Source organism: Protobothrops mucrosquamatus, unplaced genomic scaffold (assembly GCF_001527695.2).
Source record: "Protobothrops mucrosquamatus isolate PMUCROS unplaced genomic scaffold, P.Mucros_1.0 scaffold343, whole genome shotgun sequence".
NCBI classification, from domain to species: domain Eukaryota; kingdom Metazoa; phylum Chordata; class Lepidosauria; order Squamata; family Viperidae; genus Protobothrops; species Protobothrops mucrosquamatus.
Window position 1 is genome coordinate 191,168 of NW_015386680.1, and position 22,194 is coordinate 213,361.

Sequence of the window (22,194 nt, forward strand, 5' to 3'; positions counted from 1 at the left end):
TTTTCCCTCTGCTCAGCGATTCGGCTTCTCCTGAGTGAGAGAAAGGGACAGAATTTGCCTCCCTGATCTTCCAGATCCTGTCTTCAGGGTTTTGAACAAGGGTAGTCAGGCAGGGCTAACTTTGATTTGTCTGCATAAGACCCTGTTGGGTCATTTTTCTTGAGTAAAGCTTTTGAGTAAACGACCTTTAAGAGACACTCAGCCTGATTTTTGGAAACTTAATGTAATTCACTAAAAAATATTGCTGCGTATTGGACATTTTCCAGTCCTCTTCTACCACAACCCAACCTAGGGATGTTTTACATGGTTTTACAGGAAGGTTCATGGATGGCTTTCCTCTTTTGTCTCTACAAATCCTTGAATCTTGGTCATCTGGATCTATGGATATGGTTGTTTTCTATCAATTTGTCATCATTAATCTCAGCCAGTGTTCATGATATAAGAAAATAAGAGAGGAGATTTTTATTTATGTGTTTAAAACACTTGAAAACTTTCAGATAACTCTCCCTCCCCCCCCCCCCAAAAAAAGCAGGTAGTGCTTCAAAGATACAGTCAAAGACATGGAGGAATCTTCCCCAAATGCACATGCAAAAACCACATCAACAGTTCACTCCCGTGCACAAAGGGCCATGAGCCCTCCCACCGTTCACCCTTCCTCTGTGGCTCACCCCCTGAAATGGAGGGCGGGGAGGCCTCGTCTGTGGATCTGTGCCGTAGGAGGCTTCTTCAGGATAGATCCAAGTGGATTTCCCTTCTGACCAAGGGATTGTTGGGGACGTCACCCTTTCGTGAGGAAAGTCCCCCTGGAAGCCTTACTTCAGGGTGGACCTGTTTCAGCTCAGAAGGTCCCCAGGTTCGTGGGCAGAGGAGAAGGAAATGATGGCAATGAGTTTTGTGTGGTTCCTGCTTGATCCGGAGAAACCAGAATCGACGCCAAAGATGGCTTTCAAATACTTCTGTTGGGGGAGGGGGATAAGGATACAAATGCCCATTAAGTTGAGCTCAGGCTAGTGGGGCAGCCATCTGGGGGTTGGTGTTGTTGTGTTTTTTTTTTAAATAATTGTGGACCACAGTTGTGTTCTTGTGGCTGTTCCTTCACTTCTGGTATATCCAGCCTGGTTGGAGGTGGAGAGGGAGAAAGTTGCAAAGCTGTCACTAGCTGGTCTTTGGCCAGCTGCCATGTAAAAATGGGAGAGAGACCCCCTGGTTTCCATGACTTCCTTGCCTTAGACCCTCTCCATCAGCCACTGCAGGCTAATTGAGCTCATTAATGGATAAATGATGCTGTTTTGTTTCAGTTGTGTACAGGTGGTCCTCGACTTAACAACCGTTCATTTAGTGACCGTTCAGAGTTACAACTACTCTGAAAAAAGTTGACTCATGACCATTTTTCACACTTACGACCGTTGCGGCATCACCATGGTCACGTGATTTACATTTGGATGCTTGACAACTGACTCACACTTATGACGGTTGCAGTGTCCCGGCATCACGCGATCCCCCTTTTTCAACCTTCTGACGAGTAAAGTGAACGGGGAAGCCAGATCCACTTAACGACCGTGTTCCTAATTGAAGAACTGCAGTGGTTCACTTATCAACTGTCACAAGAAAGGTCGTAAAATGGAGCACAGCTCACTTAACGAATTTCTCACTTAGCAACAGAGGTTTTGGGCTCAGTTGTGGTCGTAATCTGAGGACTACCTGTACCTTGTCCAGAGTCACACGCAGGTGAATTGGGCAGCCATATAAATCCAATCAATCAATAAGAGTTTGTTTAAAAGTGCAGAGGGAGGGAGTAGTAACTCTTCCTCTTCTCCAGTTTTGTTTTTTTTTTAATCTCGTAAGACCTTTATCCTCCTCCAAATAGCAATTTTTAAGAATCGATAACTTAAACTGACACAGATGCACTAAAAAAAGTTGAGATAGACATTTTTACATATATAAAGTTAATTTCTGTCCAATTTACTTGCGTTGTAACAAAACCTCTCCTTGCAATCCAGTAACTTCCTTCCCCGGTTCCTCCTCCTGAGAGGGGAGATCTGCTCTGCATTAGCTGGGGAAAAAGAGGATCCCCTGGAACGGCTTCGGAATGAGTGGATCCAGGATTCCAGCCAGGATGATCTTCCATAACTGCCTTCAGTTTTTGCACACATGGTTTTGTTGTGTCAGTTGGTAGCAGACCCTTCCGATGACAGACAGTTTAATGTCTGGTTGATGGAAGGAAGTGGCTTTTGACCTTCTGTGTTGGCAAACTGTCCCCCCGCAAGTGAAATATCGGTAATGCGCAAAGAAGAGGAGAAATGGGGTTTTGTCTCTCTGGAGTGATCAGGAGGCTGCCGACTGCCTCCTAGATAAGGAACCATTAGTATAATTGTGGTTTATGAAACCTCAGGTTAAATCTAAGAGAAATCAAGTTGTTGCGGTGTACAACAATGGCAGATTATTTTGTGTTATGCGAGGAAAGACTTTCCTGGAGAAACCAACCAGTTTTCCGTAGACAGTTGTCGTTCAGCTACCTGTGGGGGGGGGGGAATCCATCTGGGCCACTGAAAAGGGAAACACAAGAGGTGTGTTCTATTTCAAAGGTGTGAATGCCTTGTGCGGTCTTTCTTTTCAGTACAGTGGGATTATTTCAAAGCAACAATCAGGTGTGAGTTGTAGGTGCCGATGTTGGAAATCAGACACGCCATCATTACAAAAGATGGTACAGTATGTTACACATTTCTGGAATCAAAATATTCAAAATGGATTTGAATAAAAAGGCAAACAAAAGCAAAATTAAAATACCATCTGCCAGAAACAAAAGCAACTTGTCGGTACCAAAGTAATCTGAACCAATGGAAATTGTAACGCTCCCATTTAGAGCCTAAACCTGCTTGGCGGAGTTTGTCTGTCACAAAATACGCGGAGGGAGCCCAGGGAGCAGCTCACAGACACCCCCCCCCCCCGGCCTGGCCTGGTCCCCGAAAGACTCAACAGTGTGGAGATCAGCCAAAGTGGGCACATTTAGTTGAATGCTAGAACGGGTCAAACTGTCAGGCTCTCTGTCTCAGCCAAAGGACGGCTTCAGTTGCTGAGTCATCTGTCCTTTTACCGGTTAATTAATAAAATGAATAAAAAATTTAAATGCAATGTTAGTTTAATCATAAACTATCGGGTTTCAGGGCAGCCCTTTATTGGCGAAATGGCCGTGCCGTTTGAGGTAATGAATAGGTGCTGATACTTCCATTTCCAGCCCATATTCATTCGGGGGGGGGGGGAATCACCCAGAAGCCATTTCACCAACCGTTTGGCTTTATTTATTCACGGTCACGATGTTGTTATGACAGCATTTTTCAAAACACAGGGGCTGCATTTTTTTTAACAGTTAATAGTTGCAATTTCATAATTAAAAGGCTACGGAGGCCGTATTAGTGCGGCTGCCTCCTATGTCCTGTGTGACGTCTGAATTGGGAGAGGTTGGGTGGGGGGGAGAGGGGGCCGAAGGCAGGGAGGGGGTCGGTCGAGGCTTGAGCAGCTGGAGCTGAATTGGGGTGCGGTGGGCGCTGGAGGGGCTTTGGGGAGCCAGGGAGTGGGATCCATTCTGGAAAGAGTTTGCCTCGGTTGCCTGTGGCCAAGTGAGGCTGACGTGAGCACAGTCTTTCTTTCCAAGGCAGGAGAAAGTAGTAACCTGAAATCGGGATTACAGTATTATAACGTACTATTTAAGCAGCTGCCACAGGATTCAATTCAGAAGCCAAGCCCAGTGCAGAAGACGGCAACTAAGATTGCCAACTGTGGTGTCTCGCCACCTGGATTTAGGATTTGTATCAAGGGGTGGAAGGTCTGCAGTGGGCGGCCAGGATGTGTTAGCTAGCAAGTCTCCTTCCATATGTGATACGGGTACAAGACCCCCCAGGCTCTGTAGCTGCCTTATGACTTATGGCTGCCTGCCTGGTGTAGTTTCTCTGCCCTCAAGGGAGAGATGGGTACTCTTTGAAAAGCTAGTTTTTGTATGGACATTAATATTTCCTCTTAAGATTTATGGATTGTTAAAATAATTTAGGATTCTTGTTGTAAATGGCTTTGTTACCATACAAATGAGAAGTGTTCGTTCCATTTCACTGCAGTTTCACTGATCGTAGGTTTAATAGGATAGTAACCAAAATGGGGAAGTCCAAAATATTGTACCAAAGGTACAAAAACTAAACTCTCCCAACACCCGCCCAGTATCCTATGGGCTGGGATGCAATTGCTCCTTACTCCCTGGAAAAGAAATAAGAAAACACAGCAGCAAGAGAACTCGCTGGAAACTCTTAACCGCTTATTGTCCCTGGAAGAATTCGTTTCTTCATTAGCTGAAAGATGAAGACAGCTCTTCTTTTTGGTGGAAGAGGCCTGGGTTGGCGGCATTTGATGGGTGCTCCTTCTTGCAGACCCGAAGTAGCTTACAAGCAGATGTCCCCCCCGACACCCATAGATTCGGTCCCTGAGGCTTCCTTATTGGTGGCTCCCCCTATTGCCATCCTCTGCTTCAGGCAAGGGAGGTGACCATCCACCCAGGGCTAGGCCGTTACCAAGGCTTGGAAGGGACTTCTTAAATGAAGTATTTTATATTCTTTTTTTTTTCTAATTGTTTGGCTTATTTTTACATACTTAGCAGGGCAGGATCTTTGGATAAAGTGTGTTGTGTTCCATTTCTTTATTTCTTTCCATCAAACCACCGTCACTGAAGCTGCGTCGTGCAAAGTTAATACTGTTAATATGCTAAAAAAAAATAGAATTTGAAAAAAAAACCCACTAAGAACATTTAAAAGGCCAGATTTACATTCATCTTGAGGTCCTTTCTGAAAATAGAGAAAGAAGAAAATGCATTTGTAAGAGGAATATGTATTAGAAGGCAAATACATCTGTTGTTCTGCCAAGCTAATTAAATCCAACCAACCAGGGGGCATATACAGTAGTATTAAACAATGCAAAAATAAAAAAATAAAAATCCAAAGAGCAGTTGTCATCTGCATACTTCCTTCACAAATCTGCAGGATATTTCCCCCAAACAATCTGTGTTATTTGTATTCTTGTATTCTTTTGCCTTTTTAAAAAAAATCATCTTGGACTTTTATGTTTTTATGGCAGTATTGAAGTGCATAAAACCCTCATTTAACATCATGACAATCATTTGAAACAATTTTGTCCTAGCCCATCTGTCTGTGCAGGCAACTATTTAACAGGTAACATGTTCTGATGCTTTCCCACAGATTTTGAAAAATGTGTTTGAAATCTGGGTTTAGGTAAATGTCGCAGTACAGAAAGAGCAGCAGAGCTGGAGTTGTGTGTATCTAGGAAGTGTGAACTGAAGGGAGACGTAGGACCTTGCTGGATCTGGAGATAGCCAGGTTGTAGTGTATTAGGTGGTATTTCAGTGCCATTTTATGTCATTATATTTTTAAGTGCTGCATTTCAGATGGTAAAGCAATAATAGTTGAAGGGTGTTTTTTTCTTTATTGAAAAATGTAGCAATGTGCAGAATTTTTAGTAGCGGAACCTATCTGGGCACAGTCCTCCAGAATATTAAAGAGGGGCTGGTTGAAATAAAAATAGCTTTTAAAACTGAATATCATAGGCATGGAATGTTTGGCTTTATATTGTCCAAGAGTGTGATTTTTCTTCCCTATTTTTAAACGCAAAGGATTTTCAGTTACATATAAATTATAGGTTTCGATTAAAAATGTCACTTGAAAATATGGGCAGCTGCTGTGGCAAGATTGTATGTGCATCATTTTTTTGGTTTTAAACTAGCATTATAGGCTTGACTTTCCTTTTAAAAGCTGCAAACTTACAAATTTGACAGAGCTTCAAAGAAACCTCTTCGTATCTAAAGTTGCCTTAATCTAAGAGATGTAAAACAATTAATTGTTCTGAATTATCACTATGAATCTTTCTTTCCAAGTATTTGGTTAACCTTGAATTCTTGTTAACATCACTCTTTCCAAACTGAAATTTCCTTTCTTGGCTGTGTCAGAGATGAGAGCCTTCTCAAACTCCGAAGTGACTCCAAAAAATCCTAAAGTGAAGCAAAGACATAAACCCAGATTATCCTTACAGATGATGTGCCGTCCCTGTGTGAGCAGTCGGGGTGTATGTGTGTGTGTGTGTGTGTGTGTGTGTTTTGGGGGGTGCTGCTGGTGAGAGAAGCAAGCCTGCAGGCAGCATATTATCTTGCAACCGTTTCTCCGGGATGGACATATGTTTTTAGTGCTCCAGGCTGGAGAAATCTCACCTTCCTACCATTCCAGCGCACAAGGGCCCTCCGTCTCCTTCCCCTGCTCTGCTTTCCTTCTCCTACAGTACGGAGGCCTGTCGACCACAAAGGAAACCTGGCCAGTGCCCTCTCACCCTCAAGGCCTGCAGAGCCGCTGGGCCAGGCCACGGGCTCTCTGGCCTCGTGTCCTGTTCCGCCAGGACCTCCCGGGAGGGCAGGAGGGCAGGCTGAGCAGAGGCAGAGCTTGCCCTGAGCCTGGGAGGAGCGGGGAACGCTGGTGGGCCTGGGCTGAGAGCCCCCGTTGGAAGCTGAAGCTGCTGCCGCCGTCTCCGTGGCTGTCCACACGTCCGATGGTGCCCCAGCTCCGAAGCAGCTTTGAGCAGAGGCAGAGGCGTTGCGTGCAGGGGCCCCAAGTCCTGGCTCAGCCCGGGCTCCTCTCCCCACAGGACAGGGGGGAGGAGGAGGAGGAGGAGGAGGAGGCTGGTCTCCCTTCCACCCCTCCATAACGCTCCTCTCTTGTGCCCCCTTTTTCCCTGAGTTAAATAGGTTTGGCAGAGGAGGCCTTCTGATCTGGTGGTTTGGGATCCATTTTCTGTTTTGTCCAGGATTGGACATGTTGTTCCGAGTGTGGTGGCCACCTACAACTACTGTAAAAATATGAAAGTATTTGCCATTTTATTTTTCATCTCTCTTGTAATAACCCCTGCATTTTGCCTTTTTTTTTTTTTTAATATACTTGCTTTGCCTCACTTAGTAATGGTTCCTTCTCACCAAGTTTTGATTTGGCCAGATATGTGGAGGATGCTGAACATTTTTCTAGATTACTGTATGTAAGAAAAAATATTTCCTATACTCCTAAGAAACTATGAAAAATACCAGAAGGGTTCTTCTGAACGGCGCAAATTAGCATTGCATCTCCCTCTGCGGTGTTATTCAGATTGTAGCTTAAGCCAGGGACCTGAAATTAGGCTGTTTTTGTAAGAGCCTCTCCTCTCCCCCCCGTATTGGCAGAAGAGAGCATCTTTTGGAAAAAAGGGAACGGTCAGCTTATCATACCATTAACCAGGTTCATCGTGATGCTGCTGCCTTGTGTCCCTGTTCTTTAAAGAAATCCAGAGCAAATGGGTCAAATGGAAGCTACAGTGATTGCTATGTTTTATTTTCTTTTGTTGCATTTGGCAACAAATAGGCTCCTGTTTGTTGTAACTATGGAAACTTTAGAAGCACCCTTTTAAAAGCTGCATATACAATAAAGGGCTTAAAGTGTTGGTTGGATTATAGACTTCAGAATATGTTCAATCTTCTATCTATCTTTTGAAAAAGAACAAGAGGGTAATGTGAATATTAACCGAGGGCTTTGTTTAATCTCCTGTGACACTTGTGTCTTATGTGCCATCCAGAGGTCTCTGGCTCACGGCTCACGCAGTGGATTAAGGAAAATCATGCATATTCATGACACTGAATTGGAAAGTTGCACAAGAAAAAAAAAAGAAAGCTATAAACCCACTACAACACCCAAATCCCTTTTTAAAGAAACTTGGCAAATTTCCTCTGAGTAGACTAAAGAGAATAACATGAATAGATAAGCTATTCCCTGTGTTTTCTATTGTTAGCATCTATATTATTTCATAATATTACTTACAGTGCCCTTGAGTTAGGATTTCAGGCCTTACAAATATTCAGAGGGGTTTTTTTTTTTCTTAATTACAGGACTAGTTTACACGGGATTATTTGTATAGCCTCCTAGTTTATGCTGTTTGATGGCAAAAGATGGCATTTTTCAATTTCTGACTAAATGAGAGTGCTTTTGGTGATTGTTATGAAGAAGGACCAATTCATATATATCTAAACCTGATTATAATCCAACTTTAAGTGTTATTGAAATAATATGCTCCTTACTATGATGTCCGTTATATTCATTTTGACGTAAGATATAAATCCACGCTGAAGCAATAAGAGCTGTATTAGATGTTAGTGAGAGATTTATCTCTTATTTCTTGTTTAATAATCATTAAACTTATATAAGTAGAAATTTAGTGGGCAATAAATTACCTATTTGATATATATCTTATTATCTTGGCTAATGGTCTCTCATTTTTAAATTAAAGGTGACAGTACTAGTATTGTCACTCTTGTAACTATTGTCAGTAGTGACTTTTTAAACAAGTCCTAATAAAAGTTCATTCTGAAAGCCGTACTCAAGCCAGTGAAATAATGGCAGTGTACGGTCATGGGATCAGGACTGACCTATATGGGAGTCTAGAAGAGAATATTTGTAGCTGGGGGTCCTTGGTGCTCTCTGAGCCTGGTTGTTTTCTTGCAGACGTTTCATTACCCATCTAGGTAACATCATCAGTAATGAAACCTTTGCAAGAAAACAGCGAAGCTGAGAGAGCACCAGGGAACCCAACTGGGCTTTTTTCCCCATCTTGGTTTTTGGTGATGACCGTTTCTTGGAAATCTCTCTCATCATCAAATTTTTATTACGGTCATGGACCAGCACAAAGAAATTTATTTAAAAACTCTTCCTCTTTGAATTGCTAAATAATCTGCAAAACTATTCTTAAGTTACGTTAGACATAATCACTGAAGTGCATTTGACTTTTTATCAGGTGATTTCTCGTCCATTCTGTTTTTTACTAGGTGCTGCATCAGATCGGCATTATTTTCTTAATGTTTTTAAGGTGAACTGCATTCTCAATTTATTGAAAGAAATTGTGTTAATCTCTCATGACCAAATCAAAGGCCCTTGTGCCACTTAAGAATGACACATTTATTATTATATAGATTTATTGCTTAATATTAAATTTTTAAGGTGCTAAAACTATTTCTCTTTGTCTGGAAACAAGTTATTTATACTCCTCTGGTGCTCTGCTCTTGGAATACGGGAAACAAACACTATAAATAAATAGTCTTATCAATTCAAAGATCCAACTTTGTACTAACTTGGATTTGTCAGCTTTACAAGCAATATTAACCATCCACATTCTCCCAAATGTCTATAGGTTTTATCCTAATTTTATGTTGGCATTCTTGCCCCACCCAGACGTAGACAGCCTCGTTGTCTAAGTCGCCCTGTAGGCAAATGGCCGTATGAAACCTAGCAAGAAAATATGAAGGATCCGAGTGAATTATGCATAGCTTTCTCCTAGATGTGAAGCTACACGTAGCAAATAATTGGTGCCCTCCAGGCACTCTCCTTTGTGAGTCAGAATTCCTTCTTCTGTAGGTGCACTGAGAGAAATTATATTTTGTGACATAACATTTCGCTTGCAGCGTTTCCGTAAGTAGTTTTAATGGATATGCTCAGAAAATAGTTTCTATCAATGATAATGGAAATGATTAAACCTCTGTCTAATGTCTGCCTTCAACTTTGCTCGAAGGGGACCACCATGAAAGGATTGTTCAAGGCTATCTTACTTCTTAGTGTCCTGAGCAAATATGTCTTGATAATTTTTTTAAAATAAGTCCTATATATTTTATTTTACAGAAATATGTTTCATACAAAGTACAACCAATGAAATAAACAGAGGCATAGAATCAGAATCACTTGAAGTATTAATACCTGCTTTATAAATCCTTAGTAAGGCCACACCTGGAATCCTACATCCAGTTTTGGTCACCACATTACAAAAAAGATGTTGAGACTTTGGAAAAAGTGCAGAGGAGAGCAGCTGATTAAGGGCTTGGAGACCAAAACATATGAAGAGCAGGAACTGGGTATGTCCAGTCTAGAGAAAAGAAGGACTTAGGGATGACATGAGAGCAGTATTCCAGTATTTGAGGGGCTACCACAAAGAAGAGGGGGTCAACTTATTTTCCAAAGCATCAGAAGGCACGACAAGAAAATGGATGGAAACTAATCAAGGAGAGAAGTGACCTGGAATTCAGGAGAAACTTCCTGACAGTGAGAACAATTAACCTGTGGAACAGCTTACCACCAGAACTTGTGGATGCTTCATCACTGGAGGTTTTTAAGAAAAGACTGGACAGGTGCCTGTCTGAAATGGTATAGGGTCTTCTGTTTGAGCGGGGGTTGGACTAGAAGACCCCCAAGGTCCCTTCCAGCTCTATTCTGATTGAAATGATGCAGAGAAGAAAGGAAAAGCCATTAAAATTTAAGAGGGAAAAAACACTTATCTATGTCTGGGTTTATTGTTCTGCAGCTGTGATCTTGCAGACTTTTAAAGTAAATGGTGTTAAGTACAGCAATGTTTATATTTCAGTTGACATATATAGGATAGTGCTGTAAATCTCATTTCTGTGGTTAAACCCATTTCATTTTAGGCTCTAGAGTACTAGCATAAACTTTGACATCCTTCTGGTAGCTTGTTCTTAAAGTGATCCTGTAAAGATACGGAAGGATTTCTGTTTCCTAAAAGTTTATTTTATGGCTACATATTTGTAAATATATGATATTGATCTTAATTCTGCAATGCACCTTTTCAGAGCTGACCTGCCTGTGCTCAGCTCAGCCTCTAATCCTAACCCTCTGTGAATGAGCGTTTTAAAAATAGTTGAAATAAATAATACTACTTGCTTAATCGGTGCATTTATGCTACGCTTTCCCCATATTTAGTCTTTAGCTTACAGCAAAATGAACTTGCAGAAATTCCTTGACACTGCCGAACAGTCATAAGCCAGTGGGCGGTTTACGCCATTCGTAACCTGACGGAAGAGAACGAGAGGAACCAGGAGTTCATTGCCGGGATGGACCAGCAGGGCCCTGCGGATAACCCGGCCCTTGAGAGCCTGGGGCTGAAGATCGAGTCGAGAGATCAGAAGTTGGTTTTAAAATCTGTGAAACAGATGCCAGATCCATAAGTTGCTACCTGCAAAAGACTTTTCCCCTCCCATAAAGGAAATATATGTTGTTCTAGATGTGAGATCAATAAAAGATCAGATGAACTTTTAAGTGGTGTTTTGAGACAGTTTTTTGAAAATAAGTCAAAAGAAATGCATTAGTGTTATGGGAGTCTTGGAGTCAAGACAAGGAACATGGAAACTACTTTTTTCTGAAACATTGATTTGCAACTGTAGGTTTTACAGATGTCGTTTACAGCTTCCATCGCTCAGTCGTTTTCTATAGAATCTCAAGAGAGATTCTACTGGTAACACAATACAATTTGTGACTGATGCTTCCAACTGCATCACCACTCTCTTCTCTTCTTTCCCTCCCTTTCCCCTCTTCACTCTTCTCCAATCAGTCCTACAGTGGTTAAGCCTCCGAGGAAGAGAGCTGCAACTTTCTAAGGCTTCTTCTGCCTTTTAGTACAATGTGGTTAATCCTAGCAGGTGCCGCCAGGTCCCTTCTGAATTTTGGCTGCAAGAGATTAAAACTGCTCTCCTCCTACCGAGCTCACTGCCCGAGTGAGAAATAGGGACACAAATGAAGAGATCCTCATCCCTTCCAGAGGGAACAAAACTGCAGAGATGAAAACTGTACCAGATCTACAACTGTTTGTGGTCCGTATTTAAGTACTCGCTTGAGGAAAGTATTTGCATTTAACTCCTGTGTAAGTTTTCCCCAAGTCTTTTCTGAAAGAAGGGGAGATCCCACGTGCTGAAAATGCAAGCTCCCACTTTGAAAAAGGCTTAGAAATAGAAATAAAGGCCTGTTGGCTTCACTGAAGGGATGAAATATGCCCTAGTTCATTTTACCGCCAACTATTTCTCAGTACTTGTTTGACAAATGCCTGTTTCTTCTACAAAAATGCAAAAAGCTGAAATGTTTTTAAGACGGAATAGCCATAAGTACCACTTGCATTTGGGGGGGCTTTATTTATCTTTTCCGAAGGGAATTAAGTACTGAAACTGGGCTGCAGCAGGCAGGGAGCTTGGTGGCCTGATCTGTTTTTAGAGAACTGGATGCTTGTTTGAATTTTATTAGTTTCCTTGGTAAGGAAACCCACTTCCCCTTGTCTCAATTTTTGCTTCTCATGCGCTGTTTCTTAGCTCTGGAAGTTTTAAGTGGTAGTTTCTCACTGTGATTAATTCTACCCATTTCTTTTCACCCCCTGCCTTTCCAAAACATTGACAAAACCCATTTCCAGTTAATTAATTCAAGAGAGCTAGAAGAATGGAAGCCGTCCCTCTCTTGCTTTGGATGCCCTTCTGCATTGTTACTGAACTCGGCCACTCCGGAGGGGGGGGAATGAATTGGGGTGAGAGAGGCAGCAGTCAATTAACTTCCCATGCCCCAAACTGTTTGCCTCTAGGTTGTGGGGTTTTTGTTTTTTCTTTTGATTTTAACTGATTTCGTATATCCAATTTTGTGATTTCATATATCCAGTTTTGTCCTCAAAATACAGGAGAACAGATCTTGTTCAAAGTTAAGGGTTATTTCAAGACACTAGTTTTTCTCCATCTTCCCCGTTCTGTATAAACTAGGATGCACATACGCTATAAAATACAGTTCCTTTTAAATGGGACTGACTACATTCCTGGCTTAAAAATCCTGGCTGCAAATATTCCTTCACTCCCCTAAGTAAAGCAGAAAAGAAATCTGGTTTAGCAAAATATACTGTATATGCAATATATTCCTTGAAGAAAGTTGTGTTTTGCAGGATTATGTTTATGCCTGCTCTACTGATAGGAATAGGTTGGTGTGTTTTAAAGGCAATCTTGTGTGTCTGCGGGGTTCACACTAAACACTCTGAAACTCTTTGTGACTTTGGGCCCAGCTCCAAAGGAGGCAACAATTCCGAACACGAACTGCCTCGGCACTTCTGTGCGCCCCGAGTGCGCAAGGCAAGCCAAACTCCCGTCGTCCCCTTTGCAGCACTTGGAGATGCCTCCCTGAAGAAGCCGGGCCCAAGTCGGTTCTGGGGCTGAAATGAAAATGCAAGGCATTAAAATGATGCACACAACGTCTGCCCAGTTTAAGAAGAATGTTGAAAATCTGCTTTCCTCTCTTGAAGGAGATTTCAAGGAAGGAGAAGAGCAGTAATAAACGAACCCGAGGCTGGGGCAGGCGTGTGTGTGTGTGTGAGGGAGGCGCTGTGTTTTTGTGTTCTGGCCTGTATTGATTTGGTTATTTGTTGATGATTGTAATGGATAAGAGGTGAGCTCTGAAAGGGCGTCCCGAGGCTTTCATAGTGGAAAACATGCCGATTGCTGTATGGAGAGTGGCTGCCTTTTGATTCCCCAGGATGGGTTGAATTCCCCGAGCACAACAGCTCCCCTGTCTCTCCCTTCCCCCCCCAGTGAAGTTGGGTCTTGAAAGGGCTGTGTTTTCCATGCTAGAGGATTAAAACAGGCCATCCATGGGTGAGTCTGAAAAGCCTCTCCGAGCCTGAAAGGAGGAGAGCCGTAGTTGGCTCAAGTCTTGTGGCAATCTGATGGCTTTCAAGAGCACGTCAACAAAAGCTCTCCGCTTTTTCTTCAAGCATCAATCAGGGTCAGGCTTTCCTGACAACGGCGGCCGAATTCTCCCGGGTGCGAGCTTTAATTTGCCAAGAGGAAGGTATGAATCCATTCCAGTTGAATTGGATGCTGTGCTTTTTAGTAGCTGGTGAATTGCTCTGGCTTTTGTGTGGCCACAGGCCAAGCGGTGTCTCCCCCCCCCAAGTAGAGAAATTTTAGGGAAACCCCGCTGAGGATTTCTGGTTGGTTGGTTTGCAGCAACCTTGTTTCTCAGCCTTGGCAACTTAAGGATGTGTGGACTTCAAGTCCCAGAATTCCCCAGCTACCACTTGTGAACATTGTGACTTCTCTAAAAACCAGAATAAACTATTCAGTGAAGATTAAGTCTTAACCACAACTTCTTTTATTCACTTTTATGACTGTTTCTCTAGCTATATTCTACACTGTTTGATTGTATTTGAACTTTAGGTTTCATTAAATAAAGGAGACCTAAACCACTAAGATAAAAGGTTAATAGATTTCCTGCATTGTTGATCCAAGGTTTGGATAGACTTTAAATATTAGTGTGTCTTTGGGAAACCATTTTTTTTTCTTGGAAACTTTCTCATCACAGCAAAGGTGTGTTAAATTAGGTGATTGATTGATTGATTGATTACATGCCATCAAGTTGATATCAACCAAAATAATAGAACAATAATAGAGAGTTGGAAGGGACCTTGGAGGTCTTCTAGTCCAACGCCCTGCTCAGGCAGGAGACCCTAGACCAGGGGTAGGCAACCTCGGCTCTTTTATGACTCGTGGACTTCAACTCCCAGAATTCCTGAGTCAGCATAGCTTGACTACCCCTGCCCTAGACCATTCCCATCAGATGACTGCCCAGAATGCTGTAAGGTCTCTTTCCTGATATGGACAGAGTCTCTCTCCAGGAGGTTCAAGCCTGGTCCTTCGGGACTTCCCAAGCCCGCACGACAGCCACGTCCCCCCATCTTGCTGCGGTTATCCCCTTTTCCCTCCTGCCACCCTTCCCATCACTGCCGCCTGCTCCAGAGAGCCGGGCCTTTGCGGAAGGTGTCCCAGATGCGACCTGAGTTTTGCTATTTGTGCCTCAAGGGAGAGCTCTGGGTTGATTTTTTCCTTATTTTCTTGTCCGTCCCTGATTTTATCTGGAGTCTTTCCCAACACCAAAGTTAAAAAGCATCAACAATTCAGTACCAGACTCTAATATCAATATGCTTTTTGAAAAATCAAATTGAAATAATTGCACAAAATTATACCAGGTCGTACAATTAATCGGAAGACTGCCCCTTACCCTACCTTTTTTATGTTTATATTTAAAATTAGGAAAGAACTATTTTTACAAGTATTGAAAATTAAAGGTTAATTTCAAAAAATAGAGCATAATTGGCATTCATTAAAGTTAGATCTAAACTGATGTTTGTGAAACGAAGGGATATTTAAAAGGGATCCCTTTCTCTGGATCCAACCCCTTTTCTCCATATAGATAAACACATACTGCAAGTTTGAGTTAACATTCTTTCCTTCTGGAGGATAATGGATAATGCAGAATTCTTGGATAAAATGTGTTTTTGGACAGAAGAACAAGTTGCTTGCTTATTTTCTGTTTTCTTCTCTTCCCCCCCCCTCCTCTGCTCCCGTCGGGGGCGGCCGAACAGGTGCTCGCCCTGCGTAGGGCCTTGTTCCGCCTCTTCCCTTGCAGCCCCAGCGGCCTTCTGAACTCCTCCCTCCCCCTCCATCGTTTTTTATGAATGACAGCTTTTCAACACCCTGGGAACAGCTTGTTGGGAAAAAGGCTCTTCACAGGGTGCAGCCAAATACTACCCAGTTCATCAAGAGATCTTATGAAAGGAGGAATATTGAGGCTCCAGGTGTGACGTGTTCCTCAGCTCCTCCTGCTCCTCTTTGAAGGCCAACTTCTAAATATGCTGCTTTCTAATGACTTGTTCCGTCGGGCGGGCGGGCTTTCTCTTTCTGCGTGGGCTCCTCAATTAAACTCTTGGTTTGTTTAAAAACTTGGCCCTTGTTTAGCTGATCTCCTGGGGAGATTCCAGGAATCGGTGGCAGAAGAGAGAGCCCAGAGCCCAGCGGGTTGCATTGTGACGGACTGGTGCTTCGGGGGGGGAAAGGGCAAGGCCATCCCACAGAAGACGCGGTATTGGTATTGGTCCCAGCCGGCCTTTCCTTCTCTTGGGAGGAATGGATATTCTTTTTGTCCTCCTGGTCCGTCCTTGAACAGCCACGCTGGGTGTCCAAATGCCCTTTCATTCTGTTTAGCAGAAGGGGGTTGCTCTCCAATTCACCCCAGACGGTCGGATGGGTTATTCATGAAGGCTGTTTCCATACGCTTGGAGCCACTGGAGAAGCTTTTACCTCACAAACCGCTTTCCTCCACCTAGTTGATTTATTAATTCACATTTGTATGCTGCATAGATTTTATGTGATTTACAATACTTCAGTGCATTAAATAAATAATAGTACTAATAATTTTGACATACTGGAATTTTCAGATCAAAAATGAATGCTTATGGAAAAACAAATCTGCTCTTATGCCAGTTATGACTGGAACTTTTGGAACAATACCAAAAGGACTTCAATATTTAGAAACTTTGAATGTATCAACCCTGAACACCCTAATTTTTACCAAAAATAAATAAATAAATCCTGCTTGGAACTGTCCATAATATCCTCAGATGCTACTTTAATGATTCTTAGGTCTGAATTAAGTTTTCACTAGACTTTGACTATGAATCTAATTGTAAATTACCCATATAATAATAATAAATCAAACTTGTATACATCACTCAAATTTATTGGCTTTGGGCAACTTACAACAACCAAAAGAAATTACAGTAAAATGAATAAAAGAATAAAGATAAAGGTAATAATAATAAAGTTGGAAGGGACCTTGGAGGTCATCCAGTCCAACCCCCTGCTCAGGCAGGAAACCCTATATCATTTCGGACAAGTGGCTGTCAAGTCTCTTCTTAAAAACTTCCAGTGTTGGAGCATTCACCGCTTCTGGAGGCAGGTTATTCCACTGGTTAATTGTTCTAACTGTAAGGAAATTTCTCCTTAGTTCTAGGTAAAAAACAACAAATATTTTGTACCGAACAGATTAGATATATTAGGGAATACACTGGAGAAATGCTGCATTAATGTACATTAATGTCATTTCAAAAATTTCTTATTTCCTATTTAGTCTAACACTTTTAGACTAAAGCTTAGATCAATTTTTAAAAAGCCAGCTGAAATCTCAGAAACCACATACAAATTGGAATTGCTGTATCAGTGGGATGGAAAGCATAGACTTTTAATAAACAGATAAACAAAGACTCAAAGTTTTAAAAAGTGCGGGTGAAAACGTCTTCATATCTTAAATTGTGAAAAGAGAGCATTTTAATAATGGAATGTTCTGTTTTGGCAGAATCATGGAGCAGAAGTAACCCGAGTCTCAAGCCACATTGGAAATAAATGGAATTAAATATAAGCATTTCAGGTTTTTCAGACTGTGTTCCAGTTAGTCTTTCTGAGACAATATTTGAATGAATGTTGATTTTACCTGCAGTTAAGGTCCTTCTTGAATAGTCTTCAGAGATAGGACTAATACTGCGAAAGTATAGAAAGTGTTTCTTGGAAAATATTTAGATTGTTTTGAATGAGTAAAATAGAAAATAAAATCTGATTAAAGTGTGGTGGGGTTACTTAGCTGTCAAATAAATTTGCTTTTTGAATTGAAAACATCTTCTGGGAATAGGCTTACACATCTCTGCCTTAAATTTGAAAACTAAGGTACTTCCTACATACTTTCTAGTCCCTTGGAGACAGATTCTGAAAACATTTGTTTACAAGACTATGTTACAGGTCAGGTTACTATCTCTTGCTATGTGTATATATTCAGCCATTTTGGCACAATACACACGCTGAAGAAATTACTTGGCAAAGAAAGGATTAGTCTGTTTGGTGAGAATGTATGCAAATATTGACACAAAGGTCTTATAATTTCTGTCCAACTTTGTCTTCCTGCCTTAATTTCAACTGGACTTACATGAGCAGATAATTCATGTTGATGAGATCATAAAAGGCGTCTTCACATTTTTAAAAGGCTCAAATCTGTGACTTGAAATAAAATAGTTCAGCAAACGTGGCTTATCAAAAACACTTTTCAATACAAAGGATGAACGGACCCTTGAGGAAGAATGCTTCTGTTCGTCTATCTCAAGCTTATTTGGAATAACACTGCTTTAAGAAATGATGGATCATGATTTCTGAGTTCATCCTATTGAACATAATCTCTGAATTGATCCTAAAATGCATGGATTGGTACCATTTATGGGCAGATATAAGTTAAACTGTATCCCACAAAAGCTTGTGTAACTAAATTGATGATTGGTACTCAAGAGATCAGAAGACCCCTAAACCACCGAAAGACATGAGAAAATGTCGGCATCCTGATATTGCTGGGAATCGTAGAACTGGGTGCGTCCATCCGGTGACTGGCTGGGCACAGGGATCCAGGCCAGCCTCCCCTCCCCTCCCAGAGCGGGCTGCCAAACTGAGAGGCGATGGGAACCAGCAGTTCCCAGGCCAGCAACGGTCACAAGGCCAACGTGCTACAGGAGTTTCTCTTCCAAGCCAAGTGAGCACGACGCCAAATCTGAGAGGACGAGAGGAAGATTCTCGAGCAGGACTAGATGACCTCCAAGGTCCCTTCCAACTCCCTTGTCCTGCATTCTGTAAAAGTGACTCCCAGCCTTTCGAGAGACGATCTCCTGAGGATTCCTCTCTGTGGATGTTTGTCTGGAGCCTTCTGCCAAGTCTAGCTGAGGAACCGAGCTAAACTGCAAAGTGTCGGAGGATCCGGGCTGTCCTGCCAGATCCTGATCTGGAAGCTAGTGTCCTTCTGGCTCAGTCTTTCCACGGTGCAGTGGCTCTTCCCCTCTTCCTAACGTTCGATCCTAACCGCCATCTCTGGCTGATCTGTTTATTTTCTTCTCCTCCCAGGGGAAGCGGGAGGCGGGTGAGGTTGCAAGGACCATGGAAGAGAACCTGTTTTTACAGGATAAAAGAATTGTGGACCAGAAAGGGCCACGAGGATCCTCTGTTCCAACCCTTTAGAGGGAGCAGGAGAATCCTCCAAGAAGGGATTGTCCTGTTAATGTTCCTCCTACATTTCCAAATTTTGCAGGATTTAACAATAACCATGAAACCCTGCAGCTCTCCTTCATCTTTGACTTAACGGGGCCAGTATGAGCAAAGGTGCCCATAATCCAGGCGATTTTTATGATCAAGATAAAGTAGTAAAAGCACATATCTTACAGATTAGGTTTGTTTGCCAGAGCTATCGTGACTTTTTTTGACACCCTCTCCCCCTGGTGAACACCCTTCCCTTGGGACCAGAGACCATCTGGTGGGAAAAATATTTTATACTTTTTTCTTAATAAGTAATATTCTAGGCCTCTTTAATGCCATTTGTTCTGAACAGGGTAACAAGCAAACAAACAGGTCTCATTTTTACATAACTTTCTCATCCAGAATATGCTGGAAAAAATACATTTTCCCATTTTGTCCAGGTGTGTCAACAATTTGGTAGTCTGTCTCCAGTCTTGATTGCAGAGCCAATTATACTGTAAAGAAATCTATTTTGCTTTTTAGAACTAGCAGGCTACAAAGAAAACCCTTAGCCATCTTCTCTGACCTTTTCTCTAGTTTTGCTGCATTTTATTTTATTTTATTGGCAACTGATTTTATTGCTGGTGCCTGTTTAGAGGAACTTCTGTATCTCCTGTCAATGACAACTATTGTCCTAAGGGAGAGGAGGAGTCCACTGTGGCTGCGGATAAGAAGTATTCTGACTCTTTAAAGGGATACTCTTTCAAGTTCGGATCATAAAACACTGGCATAAACATAATGGCATTGATAGAATTCTTGCCCATCGCCCTCATTCTTTGATGTATTTCTCTGGCACCATCTTCATAGTATCTCTCTCCCTTTTGCTACCTTTGACATTTCTGCAGCCCGCCAAAATGGGCAGTCCTCAGAGAACCGCCTGGCCACTGACCCTCACAGGGAATGGAGAGTCTTCACATCCAGCTGTTCCCCGCAAGTCCTATAAGCCTTAATTAACTCTACAGCCATGTTGCCACCCTGAAGCATTGCAAAACACAATCGGCGTTACGACAGAAATCTTACGTTTTTCATTATCTTAAAAGTGAATGGAGTTGTGAAGGTTTCGCAGGGTCCTCGTGGTTATTGGAACAGTAGTTGTTGCATTTTTTGAAGGACTCACAACCCTCACCCAATTAAAAAGAAAGTACAACATGAGCCTCAAATTTCATCCTCGTGAGCCTTAATGTTTAATTGTTAGGGCAGCTGGGTAAAATCTGAAGTCCTCATTTCAGGCTGTGGTGCTTCTTCATTTTAGTTGCTGCTTTTTCTTTCTCATTTCCATGCAAAAGGAGAAGGGCAAAACAACCATTGACAGGGATGGGGATCAGGATTTGATTAGGATCTCTTGAATTCATCTTATTTGACAGTCTGTTAAATTGACCCCAGAGGTAGTTTGGTGCAGTGGTTAAGGCCCCTGGCTAGAAATCAGGAAACCATGAATTCTGGTTCCTCCCTTGGGCACGAGACTAGCTGGGTGACCTTGGGCCAGTCACTTTCTCTCAGCCCTAGGAAGGAGGCAATAGCCAATGGCAATCCTTGCCAAGAAAACTGCCGGGATTTGACCAGACGTTCTCTGAGAATTGGACATGATTAAATGAAAGAAAAGAAATCCTAAACAATTTGTCCCAGTTATTCTTATTCTACCTTAAGGTGTCTTAAACAGAGACTGATGGCTGACTGTCAGCATTATGGAGTAGATCAGATCATGAAACCGACCCCAGAGGATGGTTAGACCCCACTGAGCTGGGCTTTGGCAACAGAATCTGCGAGCCTGCTTGTCTTTCAGCTGCCCTCCCAGAAGGAGGGAGGCCCAGCCCCTTCTTAGCGCCTTCTCCTCTCCCAGGGCTCAAGGGGTCTTTCTGCCCTTGTTCCTCCTCCTGTAATCGCTTCTCAGTGTCTCCTTCCAGGGCTCTCGGCTCCACTGGGATTGTGCCCAATCTGGCCTCTAAAAATCGGTGGATTTTGATCCATTGGAAAACACTGTGAGGCCTCCCTACCTTGTGTGGCTCTCTCACAACGGGGGAAGCTTTATGTGTAGTCCGGGGAGGGGGGCATTCATAGAGGAGGGGTGTTAAAGAAGTCAGAATGGTGGCTGCATTCACATGGTCAAACACCCCCCCCCCATTTTTATATCTGTTGGGATGAATGAAAAGGGGTGGGGCTTTGATGCCCAGTCATGGCCATCTTGACCTTTTGACCTCCTTGGCAGGTGCCCCTGGCCCAGAGAGCTCTGCAGAGTGTTTGGGGCAAGGTCCCAGCCGTCCACCTGAATGGGCAGCAGCTGCCAAAGGAAACCTTTTGCCCGGAGCGGAAGCGTAAAGTCGTCCTGCCAGGCCTCTGGCTCAGTCAAGCATGGGCCCCTGGGACCCTCAGCTTGGCCCCCTGGCGCATCAGGGAGGATGCAGGGTGGCTGGCTCAAGAATAAGAGGGAAGCCCACCCTCCAGCGCCTCATCCCAGCAGCAAACTCTGTGGGGAGCCAGGGGGGGAGGGATCGGGAGGAGGCTTCCGAGGCAAGCAGGTTGGAGGCCGTGGCTGAGTGTTTATCAGGAGCCGGTCAGAGACCCTCAGGGCCAAAGAAGCTGAGGGAAGCCAGGCTGCTGCTGCTGCTGCTGCTGCTTCCCCTCCTCCATGAGGCGGGAACGGTTCCGAAACAGCCCTTCCAGCCGTGTGCTTAATCGCCCTTCTCCTCCTCGCAGCTCTCCCGCAGGGGAAAAGCCAGCCCCGTCGCTCCTGGCCCACTTCGGCTTCCTCAGCTTGTGGGTCTCTTCCCTGCCGGCTCCCTTTTGGGGTTACGGCAAAGCTGCTTCGCGCTCCACAGGCCCCACCACAAGAGTCGGGGTCAGGGACAAGACAGTGAAGCCCAGAGCTGGGGGTGGTGCTTCGGAAATGGGGAGGGGGCTGGGGGGAACTTGACCCTGCTGGGGTTTGGGTTCTTGAATCTCAGGGAGGGCCTTTATTGGAAACAGTTCTGGCTTTTCAAGTGGTTTGGGTTTTCTCCTCCTCCGTTGCTCCACATGTTTGTGTTATTCAGTTTGCCTTTGTTTATGTTGAAGCTCAGTTAGGGTGATCAAATATTTTCCTCCTTTTTGACATGCAGTTGCCTTCTTGACATGGTGGGGAAGGCCAGGAGAGGCTTTGCCAGCTGGAAATGTGTAGGTCACGCTGGGGACAGGAGTTTCTCAAGGGCGTGGGCGCGTTTGGTGGAAGAGGAGGAGGAGGAGGAGGAGGAGAAAAGTGCTGTGGAGACCAGCTTGAAGACTGAGTTGGCCACTTTGCCTCCTTGCTTTTTCTCTTCTTTCCAAGCCACTAATGTATAATCTGTGCTCATTTTTCTCCCGCTTTGAAGTTCTGCAGAGGAAATAGTAGAACCTGCAAGCATGAATATATATATATATATATATAT

The 22,194-nt window shown here is 43.2% G+C and overlaps 1 protein-coding gene across 1 annotated transcript in view; it reads left to right on the forward strand.

Annotated features, from left to right (window-relative positions):
- Window positions 1-11,149, forward strand: part of ATXN10 (ataxin 10) — a 44,445-nt gene extending 33,296 nt beyond the window's left edge. The window contains exon 11 of the mRNA XM_015815464.1: window positions 10,875-11,149. Coding sequence (XP_015670950.1) covers window positions 10,875-11,065 — 191 coding nt within the window. The 3' untranslated portion in view covers window positions 11,066-11,149. The remainder of the gene's footprint in view (window positions 1-10,874) is intronic.
- The last annotated feature ends 11,045 nt before the right edge of the window (window positions 11,150-22,194 follow it).